The 17238-nt window shown below is 39.3% G+C and overlaps 1 protein-coding gene across 2 annotated transcripts in view; it reads left to right on the forward strand.

The window, feature by feature from the left end:
- The window catches only part of rorab (RAR-related orphan receptor A, paralog b), a 45853-nt gene that overhangs the window by 24703 nt on the left and 3912 nt on the right, over positions 1-17238 (forward strand). The window contains exons 1-8 of one of the 2 annotated variants that reach the window (XM_056744279.1): positions 6467-6659; positions 10905-10990; positions 11155-11296; positions 12801-13217; positions 14277-14398; positions 14984-15116; positions 15231-15338; positions 15432-15542. In XM_056744279.1, the coding sequence (XP_056600257.1) occupies positions 6632-6659; positions 10905-10990; positions 11155-11296; positions 12801-13217; positions 14277-14398; positions 14984-15116; positions 15231-15338; positions 15432-15542 (1147 nt within the window). In that variant the 5' untranslated portion in view covers positions 6467-6631. Of the gene's footprint in view, positions 1-6466; positions 6660-10904; positions 10991-11154; positions 11297-12800; positions 13218-14276; positions 14399-14983; positions 15117-15230; positions 15339-15431; positions 15543-17238 lie in introns of those variants that run through there. The other variant, XM_056744270.1, reaches the window with a different exon arrangement.

Consider the following 17238-nt stretch of genomic DNA (forward strand, 5'->3'; position numbering starts at 1 on the left):
TGGGTCAAGGTGAGAGGCGCTTCTTGAAAATATCTGCATACCAGTGGGATGCTTCTGTGGTTTACCAGCAGACTCTTCCTGTTTGTGCACTGAATGATATGAAATCCCCTTTACTAGCTGAGATGTCCCTTGTGTGCTTGAAGAAGAAGAATGTTAAAGGGGGCATTCTTTTGCTGTTTTAGACGCTTTGATTATGGTTTTTGACAACAGATGTTCATGTTTCTAATGAAAAAAAACACTTTATATTTCGCACATTTCAAGTCTATTGTTCACCGCTGTCCCTCTTCTCACAAAACGCCTAGATTTCTTCCGTTATATATTAAGTAAAGTAGAGGGCTGTAGTCTGATTCCAGACGTTCTTTGTAGTCCTCAAAAAGCGAATTCTGTTAAAGACTGATTTTGTAGGTATTATTTATACTCTAACAGCAACATTACACATTACCTAAAGGTTGAAAAAAGGAATTGCAGGGAATGGCCACTTTAAAAAATATGTGGCTGCCCGTCAGTTTTATATTGCATTCAGGCTCTGTTTGGCCCTTCTGAAATAAAATAAAATTTCCGTTCATGCATTCCGTTGTGTGATAGAGTCACTGTGGGTGTCTGCACATCATGTGTCTTTGTACATGCGCGTGTGAGTTTTTGGTGTTTGCGTTGGAGACGGCAGGCAAACAAGCAGCAGCTGTGTGCATGTATTAGCATGTCTTGCTAAGTTCAACCCAACCCAGTGGAGGCTTGAGCTCAGGACTACACCAGGATATATTTCTCCATGAGAATCTCACAGACACTAGAACCCCGTCCTCACGCTGCTGTCATGCCTGTGAAACATGAGACGTGCAGATACAGCTCCAGCATCTCTATTTCAGCAATTCAGTTGGATAACATGTGTGATGTTTCTAGAAGCAGTGGGCTTTAGACGCTAGCATTTAGACTATTTATAATAACACAGCAAGGGCTCGTAAATTGAATGCAGATTTTTTACGTAGAAGTTTAGTGAGAATTTTAAAGACACTTTTGCATGCTACTTGCTTGGCTTTTCCTGGGAGATGGTTTTAGGACAGGGTATTGGAGAAGTGTATGTTGTGCTGGGTTCTGGCCAGGTCATTAGCATTCAGATGGCTCTGTTCCCCTCAGATTCACCCAGACCTGTAGAAGGCTACATGCACGCATGTATGTCCATACCGCAAGCCCAAATGGATAGAATTCCAAGTGCGCCAGTTATCCTGTAGGCAAACACGTACAATGTTAAATCACTGCTGTGTTCTTGATGGCCGTATGTATAGAGTTGTATAATGGAGACAGAACAATAATGATTCTGTTTTTTCAATAGCCAAAGCATATGCTAATATCTACAGGCTGTTGGTTAATTTCAATATACATAATTAATCAGTATGTTTATTTATTTGTGTATAATACTCTTTTATATGGTATATGGTATATGTAATAATATAGATATAGATGAATAAAATATGTATAAAATACAGTTTATATATGTTTGTAAGGCTGAGCAGTATGCTCTAAACAATAAAAGATTCGAACATACTCTTTATACAATGATATATAAAATACATAACCTGTCCAACACTGGGCAGATAGATTTGTTGATTATAATAAGTGCGATTTAGTCAAACTTGTCATGACGTGCCGCGCATGCCTGGTGTGAACATTGTGTAACTGCAGCTCTTAATGAAAAACGGTGTTGCAACGTGTAGTATTACAATAGAATTCAACTGACTGGATTCAGTTATGTGTGTACTGGCTATTTATAAACATTTGAACATTATAAAAAAATATTTGTAATGCACATTATGTAATGCTGTTTATGCACTTATGCTTCACTTTTGTTTGTTTTAAATAGTCCTGATTTTTGTTTGTGTCAGTCAAGCTTCTCATAAGTCCCTCTGATTCAAAATAGTATCATCTAAAAGTAGTCGATACTTGTGAGTTATCTAATATAAAATGATGTTGAATCTCAGCAAAAAAAACAAAAAACATATTGCGACATCAATATTATTACAGTCTTATAAATTAAAGATTTTGGTCATACCAACAGGAAATGTTTTTGATTAATAAATTCAAAACAAAACAAGATATTTTTATTATATCGTAGTTCAGAATTGAGTGACTCACCTCCATCACTATTATTGGTTAAAACTGCAATTTGCCATTTTTGTTCTCTATCCTTCACGACAGTATAACTTATAAGTGAATTTTATGTATTTGCTGAATAACTAGTTTTGATAAAAAATAACAAAAAAATACAGAGGGCAGCTGTTATTGTTGTATCATTGATTTAAACGTGTTTTTTACTTCTACGTCGGATTTCCTTGAGAGACAGGCATTGGCCACTAGGCGTTAGTGTCCATAGGCATGTTGCTTGTAACCAAGACAAGAGCTGAAGAAGAAGCGTTTTTGTATACGCAGTCTATAAAGCAATCAGCAGTGATAGCGGCAATTAAACAAGTTGTGAAATACAGAAAAACGTAATTTATTTAGATAATTCATTCAGAAATGTGTATGGGTAGACCCGACGCTATCGTGAAGTTTTCATAAGGTCCACGTCACGTTGACGAGTTGTAACATTTTTGGAAAGGTGCACGTCAGACTATGGCGTAGGGAATACTGGTCTGCGTAGGCCACGGTGTAGGTCTGACACACAACCATAAATTGCCCTTTAGGCTTATGGTCACCATATTTTGCATTAAAGGGATAGTTAAAAATGAAAATTCTGTCATCATTTACTGAAGAACAGGGCCGTGTACAGAACTTTGAGGGGCATGTGCTGAAACTGAAAAAGGCCACCCTCCCCTAGGGCTGGGCGATATGGCAAAAATGTAAACTCGATAGTTTATTTCCATATTGATCGATAACAATATTTATTTTTATATAAAATTAATAAAAAAATAGATTGTAATCCATAATAATCTATGTAAAGAAATCTATATAAAAACAGTGTTATTTAAAAACAGTGTATTATCAAAACAGTTTAACAAAAAATAACTTTAATCCAGTTAAAATTAAATAAATTGATTTTATCTAATTAGACATGTTATGTTGCACTTACAATAAAGAGGATATTAGGCCAAAACTACATGTACCAGTTCATTCAGTCTCATTTTGACTCAATTGACTTAAGTTTAGGGAGTGTTTATTCAGTATATTCAACCAATGAAAGGGCTTCGTTACTGCGTACTTTCGAACGCTATTGGCTCAGTACATGCGCACATACATAACACTGCGATAATATCTTGCTCGAATTGTGGGATTCTTTCAAAACGCCATCTCACATAAACTGTAGTACATTTATTTAATCATGCAAACATCTTACAAACAAGGTTCAATCTTTCCAGTAATCAATGTTCCAGCTCATGTTAGCAGATATGTCAACATTGGATATAGAAATGTTTGTCGCTTGTGATTGCGCCTCAAGTTTATTTGGTTTAACCGGCGAATGCGAAGGAAAATAAGACACTTGATAAACTGCGTGATGACAACTCGTGCTAAGATTCACTTTCGTTTCCGCTTCCAGCCATGTTTTCCTCCTCATGTCGAGTTATCTTTTCCAAGTGCAGTGTGAAATGGACTTTGTACTTTGACGCACATCCTAAAAGCAGCACGTTTATTTGTATACCGTAAGATGAATCCATATCGAGTCAAAATGCCAATAGCTCATCATCGTTATCGAAATAAATTCTATCGCGATCCGATATGATATCATTTATCGATATCATAGCCCTAACCTCCCCCCTTATTGGTCACATCTTAATGACAAAGTAAATCAAACTAAATCATGGTCTCAAAAGCTTAAACACTTTCAAACAGTCTCTACTGCTAAATTCTAAATCAAACACAGAAGAATACTCATTAAAGCTACAAAACACAATCATTTCTTCTTATCTTTTACACTTAGATTAACATAAGTGACAGGTGTCACAGCAGCGAGTTTAAAAATGCGGCTCCTTTAAGAGCTAACACTCTGCGCAAATCTGACGCATTCTCCATTTACTTTGTGCTTACTAAAAGTCTGAAAAAAGTTAAGGTATAATCTTGAGTGTTTTTGTTCATTCAAGCACGAAAGAGAGCGTATTACTGGTGCGCAGTCTGACATATTCTGACGGAGATTCAATGACGCAACCTTTAGCCTGTGCTAAAGGTACATTTAATTGCGTAAAAATATTTTAACGCATTATTCTATAAAAGTGATGTCATCTTCGAAAACCCACCACGTGGTGAAATTGTTTTCAGCCCTTTCCAAATCCAAGTTTTTACAGCTTGAACATGAAATAACCATGCAACCATACAATGCAATTGAAATTAAATTATGTTCAATAAGATGAACTTGTGTTTACTTCCGCATTAGCTAAGGGATGATTTGCGTTTAGGTGGTACTTGAGACTGGAAGAGCTCCTACAGTACATCTACATTTAGTCATTTAGCAGACGCTTTTATCCAAAGCGACTTACAAAGAGTGAGGGAGCAACAAGCGATATGTCATACAGGAGCCATAATACATTAGATCTCAATACAAAGTTACTGGTTTCAACTAAAGCTAGACCAGAACCTTTTGAGAGAAAGTTTTTTTTTTAAACCAATTCCGCATTGCACAAGGTGCAAACAACCTTAGTCTTGTCGATGTTTCTATTGGGAAGCTTCTTAAAAATTAATATTCCCTGAAGCAAACCCGGCGGATTCATAGCTGCATCCATGTTAGCACGTCACGTTTGATGCGGTAATTTCACAGTAACGTTATGTTGTGTTCAGACCAAACGCGAATGGCGTGTCAAGCGCGAGTGATTTATATGTTAATGCAAAGAGCCAATACACCTACTTGCTGCGCGAATCGCGCGAATGAAGCCCTGGTTATGAGATGATTAGGCGGCTTCTGCTTCCGCGAATGACACGAATCACGCGAGTTGAAAAATCTCGTTCTCGCCCCGTACAGTGCAGTTAAGCTGGTATACATCCGCGCTAAAATATCAAGGTGAAAGTCATCATAGCTTGCGTAGTATAGACCCAGCTCCCAACCCAACTTTGAGAATAGATTAACGGCGACATTTTTTTTATCGCGCGATAAGAGTCTCACTGCGTTAACGGCGTTAACGGCCCACCACTATGAAGAACGTTAGTAATCGATTCACCCATTCACTTACCACCATTGTCCAGTTACCAACATTCTTCAAAATATTTTCTTTTGTGTTCTGCAGAAGATAGAAAGTCATACAGAATTGAAATGATAAGAACGTGAGTAAATAATGACAGGATTTTTATGTTTGGGTAAACTTTCCTTTTAAACACACATGCACTAATAAGTTTCTTGCAGTCAAGCAGTACTACACAGTTTTTCTTATACACCATATGTATATGAGTTCATTTCTTACACTCAGAAATGTGTAATAGGAGTGAGAACCGAAGGCCGACTGTAGGCAACACATGCCCTGTGTCCCCGTGTCATGCAACACGCATGTTAAAGGGGTCATGTTACGCTAATACGTGTTTTTATGTGTCTTTGGTGTGTTATAAATTGCCCATGCATGTACTAAACACGTAAAATTGCAAAACTAAAGTGTCAGAACAAAATATGTATTTTATCTAGAAGCGAATGCTCACCCAGACCATCCTGAAGAGCCTTGTGTAACCACACCCCCACAAATCTACATCAATTTATAGGTATGATAAGACCACCTAAATGTACAATTGGTTTGGAACCTGATGTTCCAAATATGGTAAGAGGCGTTACATTTCCGTGCAGTATTCGTCCAATCACTAAGCACTATTGAACTGGCCAATCATAGCACACCTCGCTTTTCAGAGCGATGAGCTTTGTAAAAAATCTGTGCATTTCAGAGAGGCGGGGCAAAAATGAGATAAAAGCATAGAGGGTATGTGGAAAATACAGTGTTTTTAAACCTTAAAGGAACACTCCACTTTGTGTGCTTAGACCGCCGAAAAATGAAAGGCAGGCGCAGTGATATCACTCTCCTTGTGCAAGGAGTTGGTCACGTTGGATATGTTGACGAAAGTTAGCCTAGTTCCACATGCGCTGCGTAATATCACTGCGCCTGCTGCGGCCATGTTACGGCAGCAAACTTCCTTGGTTGGAGAGTTGGAGAATGAGACTATTTCCAAAAAAAGCGGAGTGTTCTTTTAAATTATGTATACACATTGCATTACATCTAAAACAAACGATAATATTCGTTTTAGCCGCGTCAAATGACCCCTTTATAGAAGGAAGAAGAAACAAAACACACTTTCAGTCTGCTCTCACGCTGTTAACATAACGTGCAGGCTTTACATGTTCCCCTCCTGTAACTACCTGTATATATTACAAGAAAATCATGTTGCAATGCAAAGCAAGGTGAACCAGCCCTTTAAAACGCACAGTCAACTGAAAACTCCCTCACTGATCCTCTATTGGATGCTTAGCTGTCACTCGGAGCTTGAGGGGGCGGGAAGAAAGTGGTTTAGCCCTTATGTCACGGTCACATGGATTCTCATGCGTTAGAGAGAAGAGGCAGAGACAGACATTTCAGCGCTCTAGTCAACAGCACAAGACAAACACACTCCACGCTGAATTGAAACCCGCACGTGGTCTAAAGACCAGTCAGTGTCCTCTACATGGCCACAGAGCATCAGGATGTACTTAATGATCACAGCCATGAAAGGTAGGAAATTGTTTGTGTGTGCAGGAGTGAGCATGTGAGTAATCTCAGTGCTGTTTTTCTAAGATGCTTTGCCATTGTTTTTCATGTTTTAAGCTGCTTCGCATGGTAAACATGTCTTTGTTTTGCTTTTGAATTGACTTGGGGGCTGTCTGAAGCCCTCTTTTGCATCTTCATTTACATGCTTTGTTTGAATTTTGAATCGCAAAGTAGATATTGGCTCTTTTGTGATTTATGGGAGTGCAGGAAATGCCATCAAAGATCATGTTTGTTCGTGTGTGAATGTAAGAGAAGATGTGAGACTGCAGTGGTCTTGAGTTAACAAGTCAGTTAGTGTATTGACCGAGAGTGAAGTGATGCGATAGGATAGCATTTTCTGACAGCTCGCACACGGGCGGCCATGTTGGCTGTTTGGCACGGCATGGGAATATTGCCATGATGATTGGGGAATGTTGTTCCACTGACCTATTTATGGCTGAGGCAGAAGTGGACTGCCATAGGAACGTCTGGCTGTTTATTTCACCAGCGGCCGTGTTTTACTTAATCCCCCCACCCCCACTCTGAATCACCATACATACAAACATACCAACACACACACACATACTGTATACACACATACAATTGAAATGCAAAGTCTTACTGGCACCTGTCATTATCTATTAGTGATAAGGTATAGGGGCTGTACTGTACAAGATATATTGTTTGAACACTTCTGATGTGTCTTCCTACACCGCTTTGAAATGGGAGTTTTGTTATCGGTGATCATTTTTGGTTGGGTGCGAGTTTTTAATTTTTATCTAATGACACATAATACGAGTACTGAGAGAACACAGGGTTGGTGGATAAGTAAATAATGACATGTCTATGTGCTTACTGAAAGATTTTGATCAATGGTGGCATAATGTGCACTTCAGTTTGAGACTACTGTGTGTCGACAGAATGTTTCTTTCTCTTTGTTATGATGAAGTGTTTATCTCAACTCTATGTGAGTCAGTGTTATCAACAGATTACAGCAGACCTCAAAAGCTGAGAGGGAGGGAGAGTGAACATGTGTGTGTGTATGTGTCTGCATGCTTTGACTTTATGTTTCCTACATAGACAGAAGATCAGCACTTTCACAACAGGAGAGAAACCAAACAAGTTAAACCACAATCTCTACAGGAGGAAGCGACACTTGCAAACACAAGTCCTGCGAGTGTGCATGTGAGAGTTGCTACCTGTGCATGTTTGTGGGTTGCAAACACACATAGTGGTTGCATTTTTGGTGCTTTGTCTGTAAAACAGACAAAAATATGACTATAAAGTTTTTTAATGGTCAATGTTAATACTGATGTCTAGAAAGGAAAGGGTTTGCTGTAGTGCAGATTGATGAGGTCACATAAGGTGTACAGACATGCACAACTGTGCAAACATGACTTGATTTGATCTTGATTCCTTCCTCATCACACAAATAAGATATTATTAAAAACCGTTGGCAGCCAAACAACACGGGAACCCACCTGACTTACATTTTATGGACACAAAACGACATTTCTCAAAATATCTTCTTTTGTGTTCATATAAAGGTTTTTAGATGACATGAGGGTGAATAAATGATGACAAACTTTTAAAAATTTTGGGTGAACTATACCTTTAAGGGCTATTTAAAACATTATGTGCCTCGTTTAAATAAGAACGAGTATGAGAAGAATGTACATATTTTTTGTTCATGCCAATATCTTTTGTAATACACTCCTTAAAGCGGGACTATCATGCTATGTCTTGCATTCTGACTTGTTTACACTGTTGAACGTGCTGACTTCTCATGCTTAACATGGTCAACTTGTTGGACGTATGACGTAGTATTTGAGTACTTGATACACTTCCTGGTTTGTTTCATATGCACCAGCTCATTTTAGCAGATCTGTTAATGTTGGATATAAAAATTTTGTGCTTGAGTTTCGAAGTAACTCTATTGCATATTTATCTATAAAACATCATTTGAGTGCAACACAATATTGTGATGAAAGGGTAGTTTACAAATATACTGTACTTGTGTCATATGGTGTGACAGCAAAATTAAGAAAACAAACAGTTAATAATATATTATTTAATATGATTATTATTTAAAGTTATAATAAAAAATGGCTTAAGTGAGATTTATCTTCATTGTTAGTTTTTCTTCAAAATTTTGCTGCATACCATAGGACACATTTACGGTATGTTTGTCAACTTGTGTTAAAAGTCCTAGCAATTTTAACGGCAGGTGAACAAATAACGTTATAACGCTACTGTTCACCCATGTAGGGAAAGTTAACAATGAAATGCAAAATGGACAAACCACCACCGGACTACATCAGTAAAAAATCCACCAAATTCTTGTTGTAGTTGTGTAGAATTTATATGTTGTAGCAACAGAGGAATATATATTTTTCTTATTTGTCTGAAACTATGGCATATGGCTCTTGTTAACATTTATCTTCTGCAGTTTGAAGCAAAAGTAAAAGATGCGCATTTGCTTGAGAGCTGAAGCCGCTGCTGCTTCACTTCAGCGGTTGCTCTGGGAGAATGTGCCTTTGATGTATTAATCCATAATTCAAACCAGATTAGCGTCTTGTGCTTCAGAGTAACTAATTACTGCCGATTGGTTTTACATATCTAATGAGAGAAAGTGAGGATGCTCTTAATGAATACGTCATGCAGAACCAAAGGGGATAAAGCCCTTTCTGTTACCATGAGTAAACAGTCGTTCTCAAACAGAGTCCGCTTCAGAATAAAAGGCGCAAGTCTGAACGCTGGTGATGGAGAGAGAGAAAAGAGAGCGTTCTGATGGTGATGTGTTTTACTTTTTCATCCTGTGCTGCATGCGCCTCAGGGCTGCCAGAAAGACTGCATCTCCTCTCTTAATGGATTTCTCCTCAGCTCTATTCCCCCAGCACTCCTCTCGACATCTTCGCGCACCGCACCATCTTTGCGCTCTCCTCCACAGCCAACCACAGCGAGCCGCTGAGGGGCTTACACACCGCTCCAGCGCACACACACATACAGCATCTTCAGCTAGGAGTGCGCTCTGACTTTGATATTTACCGAAATGCAGCGCAGCGCTGTCATGAGCAAGCTTGTGGCTTGAGGGAGAATGGCATTGTCATACTGTAGCTACCCAAATGAATGTTGGATGTTAGGAGAGCAGATTGTATTTGCAGATGATGCAAGTCTCGTGGGTGATTGCAGCAGTCATAGTCGTCTTTTTCTGCTCTAATAAATGGGCTGTTTTATGTGCTTTTGACTTGATTCAGTTTTTGTGTTTGCTGTTGTTGTTCTAGCTAAAGGGCGGTGTTAGATTCTGCGCTCAACAAACTCTGGCTTTGTTTTGGTGAACTTAAAGGTCAGAAACGGGGAAATTAGACTTGATCTAATTATAGGTTCTCTATCACAGGAAAGGGTTTGTGTTTAGAGGCTTTACCAAATGAGGTAAAACAGAAGTGCTCTATCCAGTGTGTCCTGTTGATTTGCAAATGAACAAAGTCTAAAACCTCAGATGCTGCATTTGGTCTCCACCCTTTTCTTAATGGACATAAATTAATTACATTTGTCTCTGCTCATTAAAGGAACAGTTCACCTAAAAATAAAAATTCTGTGGTCATTTACTGACCTTCATTTGTTCTGATGAACATAAAGAAAGATATTTGGAAGAATGATTGTAACTAAACAGTTCTTGGCCACCATTGATGATCATAGTATGGGAACAATTCTTTATAAAAGTCTGTTCTGTTGAACACAGAAGAAGACATTTTTGAAAATGTAGTAAAGCAAACAGTTCTTGGGAACTTTTGGCTGGCTACGATTGTAATTTTTCTTACAATGCCAGTCACTGGTGGCCAAACTATTTGGTTACAAACATTCTTCCAAATATCTTTTGCTGTGTTCATCAGAGCAAATAAACTTAAGCGTCAATGTGTAATTTAATGTCAAAATGTGGTTTGAATGCCATCAAGTTGTTGTTGTTGTTTTTTGTCCATTTACATCTTTATATGGATAGGACAGTGGAGAGTGAGAAAGGAAATTATGGGATGAGAGAGAGGGTATCGGAAGCCGGGAAAGGACCACGAGCAGGGATTCAAACTCGGGTTCCGGAAGTGCTGCTGCACAATATGTCAGCCCCCAGCCCACTCGACCACTTGGCGCCGACCATCTTGTTGTTTTTGAAGAGTTGTTCATTGTGTCCTTTGCTCAAACACTTTCTTTTCTGTTCTGTCTCTCTGCCTGCAGCTCAGATTGAGAGTATTCCCTGTAAAATCTGTGGAGATAAATCATCAGGGATTCATTATGGTGTCATCACCTGTGAGGGATGCAAGGTACGACAATGATGGGAATAACAGTTACGTCTCTTATCGATAGCTTCTGGTAGATATGTATAAATATTGGAATAACCATAATCAATCTAGACAATGTGATACCAACTGCAAAGGTGCATGCTAGAGGTGACTGGTCTCTCTCTCTCTGTCTCTCTCTCTCTAAGGGTTTCTTCAGGAGGAGTCAGCAGGGCACCGTGTCATATTCTTGTCCTCGGCAGAAGAGCTGTCTGATCGACCGCACCAGCAGAAACCGCTGCCAGCACTGCCGCCTGCAGAAATGCTTAGCAGTGGGCATGTCAAGAGATGGTAGGTTCTCAGCTAACGGTGTGTATGTGTCTGTTGGTCTACTGTAGGATGATGTAGAGAGATACAGTAGAGTTTCTATAGGAAATATCTTATTCACTTAAGAGAAACTGACCTGTGACTACAGATTTACCTTGACTTTAGTGATGGTTTTGTCTTCTGTAAAAGCTATAAATCCACCAATGAGATAAATCACAGTTACCATGGAAACTGGAATAGTGGTAATAAAGCTAAAGCGAATGTCATTATCAGTGATATGTCAAAATTGTCACAAAATTATGTTAAAAGAATCATCATAAAATATGAACGCTTTTGTGTATATTATATTTTATGATTGAGGATGTTTTTTATATTTAGTTTATTTATAGTTAACAGCTGCGTTGTGTCATTGCATTTTTTGTACATCATTCACAACGAGTAATTTATTTCTCCATAAGACACTAAAGACAGTCTGTTGTACCTTTAAGATTTAAAAAAATATTTTACTTGGTAAAAATGCAGTCTTTATTCCTTGGCATACAGTCAGGGCACAATACATTTTTTCCACGTTTTTTTAATTTCACTGATACACAACAGAATGGGCCTCATTCATGAAACACGTGCAGAACGATATTCCATGTAAATCATTCGTAAAGTCGTTTTGACGTAAATTTTCGGATTCATGATAATGTCAGTATTTTCAAAATGTTAGTTGGTACGAAAGAAATGTACACCTGCGCCACACCACGTGTAAATAGTGTGTAAAACCACACGTAAAGTTCTGTATACTTTGTATCATAATGATGCTTCACAAATTATTTTGCCCTGTCTTTAATCATTTTTTACTTTTTAACTTTGATTAAAACGCAGAGCTTGTCACTGTCCTTTTTAACACAGCCGTCCAATCACAAATCAGAGCAACCAACGCACTGGTCGCATATAGAAGAGCACCAGGTATTATTATTTTAGCTGGCTAAAAACGCTAAGGTGACATAATTTAATAGATTTTTTTGTAATCATATAGCCTATTAGAATTTATCAATAAAATGTGTTCAAACCAAATAATAAAGTCCAGAGGATTCCAGCATTTCTAGATAAGTAATTTGAGTAGCTATAATTCATAGGGTGGGATTTAAGCTAATTGTGAATGAGCGTGCATGCGCGCCTGTTTACAAGTGATTGAAATTCATTAACATACGGACATTTAACTACGAAATTTACTTTTACGAAGTATTTGTGAATCCGGAGGAAAGTTTTCAGGAAGGTCTGCTTTATGTGAAATTGACTCATATATTAGCGGATGTTTCACGAATGAGGCCCATTGAACGTATTACTGGAACAATCTTCCAGAGACAAGTGGGACCAAACCTACAACTTTCCAGTTATCAGCCTTAACAACCCCCCACCCCGCCATTAAATGCCCCCCATCACAAGTTATTTAGGTACTCATAGCATGTTATTAATGTAATTAATGATAAACACATTACTGTCGTTTTACTGCTGTGTGTTTGTGTATGTGCTCTCACAGCTGTGAAGTTTGGCCGCATGTCTAAGAAACAGAGGGACAGTCTGTTTGCCGAGGTTCAGAAACACCGTCAGCAGCAGCTACAGGAAAAAGCGGATGAAGATACAGAGGATGGAAGGAAACCTCAACCTCCTGGGGAGGCGGAACCACTCACACCCTCTTACGCCCTGTCCACCACTGGGGTCACAGAGCTCCCTGATGAGATCAGCGGATACGTCAATGGTCAGACCTCAGAGGGGGGAAACGCAGATACAGCGATTGGTGGATTTTACCTGGATATTCAGCCCTCTCCAGACCAGTCAGGATTAGACATGGATGGCATTAAACTAGAACCTGTGTGCGACCTCAGCTCAGACTCTGGTTTAGATCAATATTGTTGCTATAGTAATGGAGACTCTTCCCAGCCTGACAGTGATCTAGGTAACCGTTTTTAAGCACCAATCACTGTTGGAATCTTAACACCTGTGCATTTTCCACTCTGTTTTCAAGGTAAAATCTGTGGAAGTCAGGAAAATTGGTCAAATATTTGACACTAGGCTAAAGGTGCTAAACTCCTATTGGTTGACTCCATATGGACTTGCAAATGACTTACAATCCAAAACTTAAAAGCAAAATAAACTAATGGTTTCATTGCAAATACAATTATAAACCATCAGATGTTTCCCATTAAAACCGTTATAAAATTCCTGTAGTGTGTTTTGGGTCTTATTCCATTAGGGTTAATGGTGATACAGTGATTCCCATCCACCAGAAAACATCCCATGAATATAACCCAATGCATTACCAGTAGAATCCCAAAGAGACCATTATTGTTTCTATTAAAACCAGTACTCTTCCTATTATAACTATTAAATCCATTAGAATTTCTGTTAATAGTCTCCATTGTTTTTCCAGCAGGATAGCACATAATAAAATAAAACATAAAAAATAAATTGACTCGGAAATGAATAGTCACCAGTATTACTTTGAGTAAACCCATTTTCAGTTATTATTTTGGGTGATCACATTGCATTAAATGGTTATTTATAGAAATTTTGTATCACTGTTTAGCTATCAGTTGCATTTGCATCATTTTCACGCAATTACAAAAATAAAATATTATTGAATGAAACTACACACTGCCATCCTAAATAATTATAAAGGATGCTGCGTTACATGAATGATTGACAGCTGTAGGGTTTGAAACAGCAGGGGTCTGTGAACCCACCTCCACAGCCCATTTAACACGGCATTAGTGGCAAGCGGCTCATTAACACAGACGAGTGGAAGAGTAGCAGAAAACTCAAGAGTCTTCTTCCCTGAAAAGCTGTCTTATTAAGAAACGCTTTATTATTTCATTTTAGAAAATATGGTGCCACCATTTCCCTGATTTTTAGACAGACCGTTTTATGTGCCAAATGTGTGTTTCACAAACCCAGGGAAATTAAGTTTGTGTGTCAGGGCCAGCTGTCTGACTCTATTTGTGTGTTTCTAACACAGAACATCTGTCAGAGAACATCTGTAAGTCTCACCTGGAGACGTGCCAGTATCTCAGAGAAGAGCTACAGCCCAGCAACTGGCAGACAGTCCTACAGACAGACCTGGACACGTACCAGAAGAAGGTGCTTGCTTATGTTTGTTTGGCTCTTTTTAGACCTGGTGTTAACATTTGTTTCCAGTGATCTTATCGCGTGCGATCATCTGAGATGAACTGCTATCTCACGTCTAGAATTTGTCAAAGGGCATTATTCAGTAAACTCAAGCAGAATACTTTTCTGTTTATATTGTCTTTAACCCTTTCACACCTAGAGGTCGATACAGTGGACAGCTATTCAAAACAATTGTGTATACTGTACATGGGTTTTGATAGCATAGTTGCATATCGGACACTATTGGGAACACTGTTACTCAAGTAGATATCTAAAATATATTTTGATAAATATGTATCAATGAAAGACTAATCCTGACTGAGGACGCCATAATTCATGCTTAAAAATATTTTTCCAATAATTGTCCTATTGAAAGCAGATATTTATTATGGTCAAATGTATTCTCATTGTGTTTCTCCAATAATGTCTTGTGTCTGTAATGCTTGATTTTATGTTGTGTCTATATTTTGGTTTCACGAATGAACGCATGGATGAATTTAAGGATGGATGGACATGCATTGATCCCTGAGGAAAATAACCATGTGATGCCCTGTTTAGTCTCAGGAGGACATGTGGCAGCTGTGTGCGGTTAAAGTCACTGAGGCTGTGCAGTATGTGGTTGAGTTTGCCAAGCGCATTGATGGATTCATGGAGCTCTGTCAGAACGATCAGATCGTGCTGCTCAAAGCAGGTACGCCTCAGATAAGCCTCTGTACCCGTTCACCCGAACCAACAACAACGCATCTGTGTAGTGACAAACAGCGGCAGAGCTGCTAAATAATAAGCGTGTTTTTCTGTTCCCCAGGTTCTTTAGAAGTCGTGTTTGTGAGGATGTGTCGGGCGTATAACTCCCAGAACAACACAGTCTTTTTCGACAGCAAATACGCTGGGCCGGAGGTCTTCAAAGCTCTCGGTATGCTTTGAGAACTGCTATTTTTTAATAGAAGAAAATAGCAGAAGGTGGAAATGTGAAGTGTTAAATCATGTGTTGTGTGTGTCTTTTCAGGCTGTGATGATCTTATCAGCTCTGTGTTTGAGTTTGCTAAGAGTCTGAGCTCTCTGCAGCTCACCGAAGATGAGATCGGCCTCTTTTCAGCATATGTGCTGATGTCTGCAGGTGAGAGAGGACAAAAAAGTCTGTGTGCTTCAGTGATGAATCACAAGGTTGATGGATTTTTGCGTAAAACAATGATTCTTAGGTAAATTGTTGCATTGAATCGAACTTGTGTTGCATTTGTTTCACCAAATAGTAAGCAACAAAAAGTGAGTACACCGCTGGCAACAAAAGTGAGTTCACCCCTAAGTGAAAATGTCCAAATTTGGCCCAAAGTGTCAATATTAAGTGTGGCCACCATTATTTTCCAGCACTCCCGTAACCCTCTTGGGCATGGAGTTTACCAGAGCTTCACAGGTTCCCACTGGAGTCCTCTTCCACTCCTCCATGACTGGTGAAGACCTTGCACTCCTCCACCTTACGTTTTTGGATGCCCCACAGATGCTCAATCAGGTTTAGGTCTGGAGACATGCTTGGCCATTCCATCACCTTTACCCTCAGCTTCTTTTGGGGTCATTATCATGTAGGAATTCCGCCCTGCGCCCCTGTCTCCGAAGGGAGGGGAACATGCTCTGCTTCAGTATGTCACAGTACATGTTGGCATTCATGGTTCCCTCAATGTACTGTAGGTCATAGTGCCGGCACCACTCATGCAGCCCCAGACCATGACACTCCCACCACCATGCTTGACTGTAGGCAAGACATACTTTTCTTTGTACTCCTCACCTGGTTGCCGCCACACACGCTTGACACCATCTGAACCAAATAAGTTTATCTTGGTCTCATCAGACAGCAGGACATTTCTTGTGCATCATCTTTAGAAGAAGCTATCTTCTAGGATGACACTCATGCAGACCAATTTGATGCGGTGGGCGACGTATGGTCTGAGCACTGACAGGTTGACCCCCCCAACCTTTCAACCTTTGGAGCAATACTGGCAGCACTCATACGTCTATTTCTCAAAGACAACCTCTGGATATGACGCTGAGCATGTGCATTCAACTTCTTTGGTTGAATCATTCAACTTCAGGCCTGTTCTGAGTGGAACCTGTCCTGTTATACCGCTGTATGGTCTTGACCACCGTGCTATAGCTCAGTTTCAGGGTCTTTGCAATCTTCTTACAGCCTAGGCCCAGGCTATTCAATTGGCGGCCCGCGGGCCAAACCCAGGCATGTTTGTTGTATGAAGCGGAAAAAGGCACAGATTCTGGTAAATTGATTATTTCTTAACTAGAATGTAGCGCTGAGTTTCTAATTCAAATTGTGCATTTACTTTAGAAATATTCAGCTGGTGTTAAAATATGTAATCAGCAATTGTTTTACGTGTGCTCGTGGAGCTTTCAGAGAAGGCATTCACATGGAACTGTTTCATGTGAGAATTGAAAAAAGCAACTGTCAAAAACACCCTTTGCGGCGACACGTCAAAATTTACATTTACGCATTTGGCAGACGCTTTTATCCAAAGCGACTGACATTGCATTATCCTATACATTTTTTCTTACGTATGTGCAATCCACTGGGATCGACCCACAATCTTGTGTTGTTAACGCAATGCTCTTACCACTGAGCTAGAGGAAAGTATTTTAACATTTAGTCTTTAGTCACCAGCTCCCCATTCACACTTTAGACCAAGCTAATCTGCGTCTTTAGGAATAGATGCGTTTAACTTAATGCGATGCTGCGCAAATCAATCAGCATATGAGATTTAAGTAACTCGAGACCGATTCAAAGTGCATATTGCTTGGTACGCATTTGAATT

Source organism: Triplophysa dalaica, chromosome 1 (assembly GCF_015846415.1).
Source record: "Triplophysa dalaica isolate WHDGS20190420 chromosome 1, ASM1584641v1, whole genome shotgun sequence".
Lineage (NCBI taxonomy): Eukaryota > Metazoa > Chordata > Actinopteri > Cypriniformes > Nemacheilidae > Triplophysa > Triplophysa dalaica.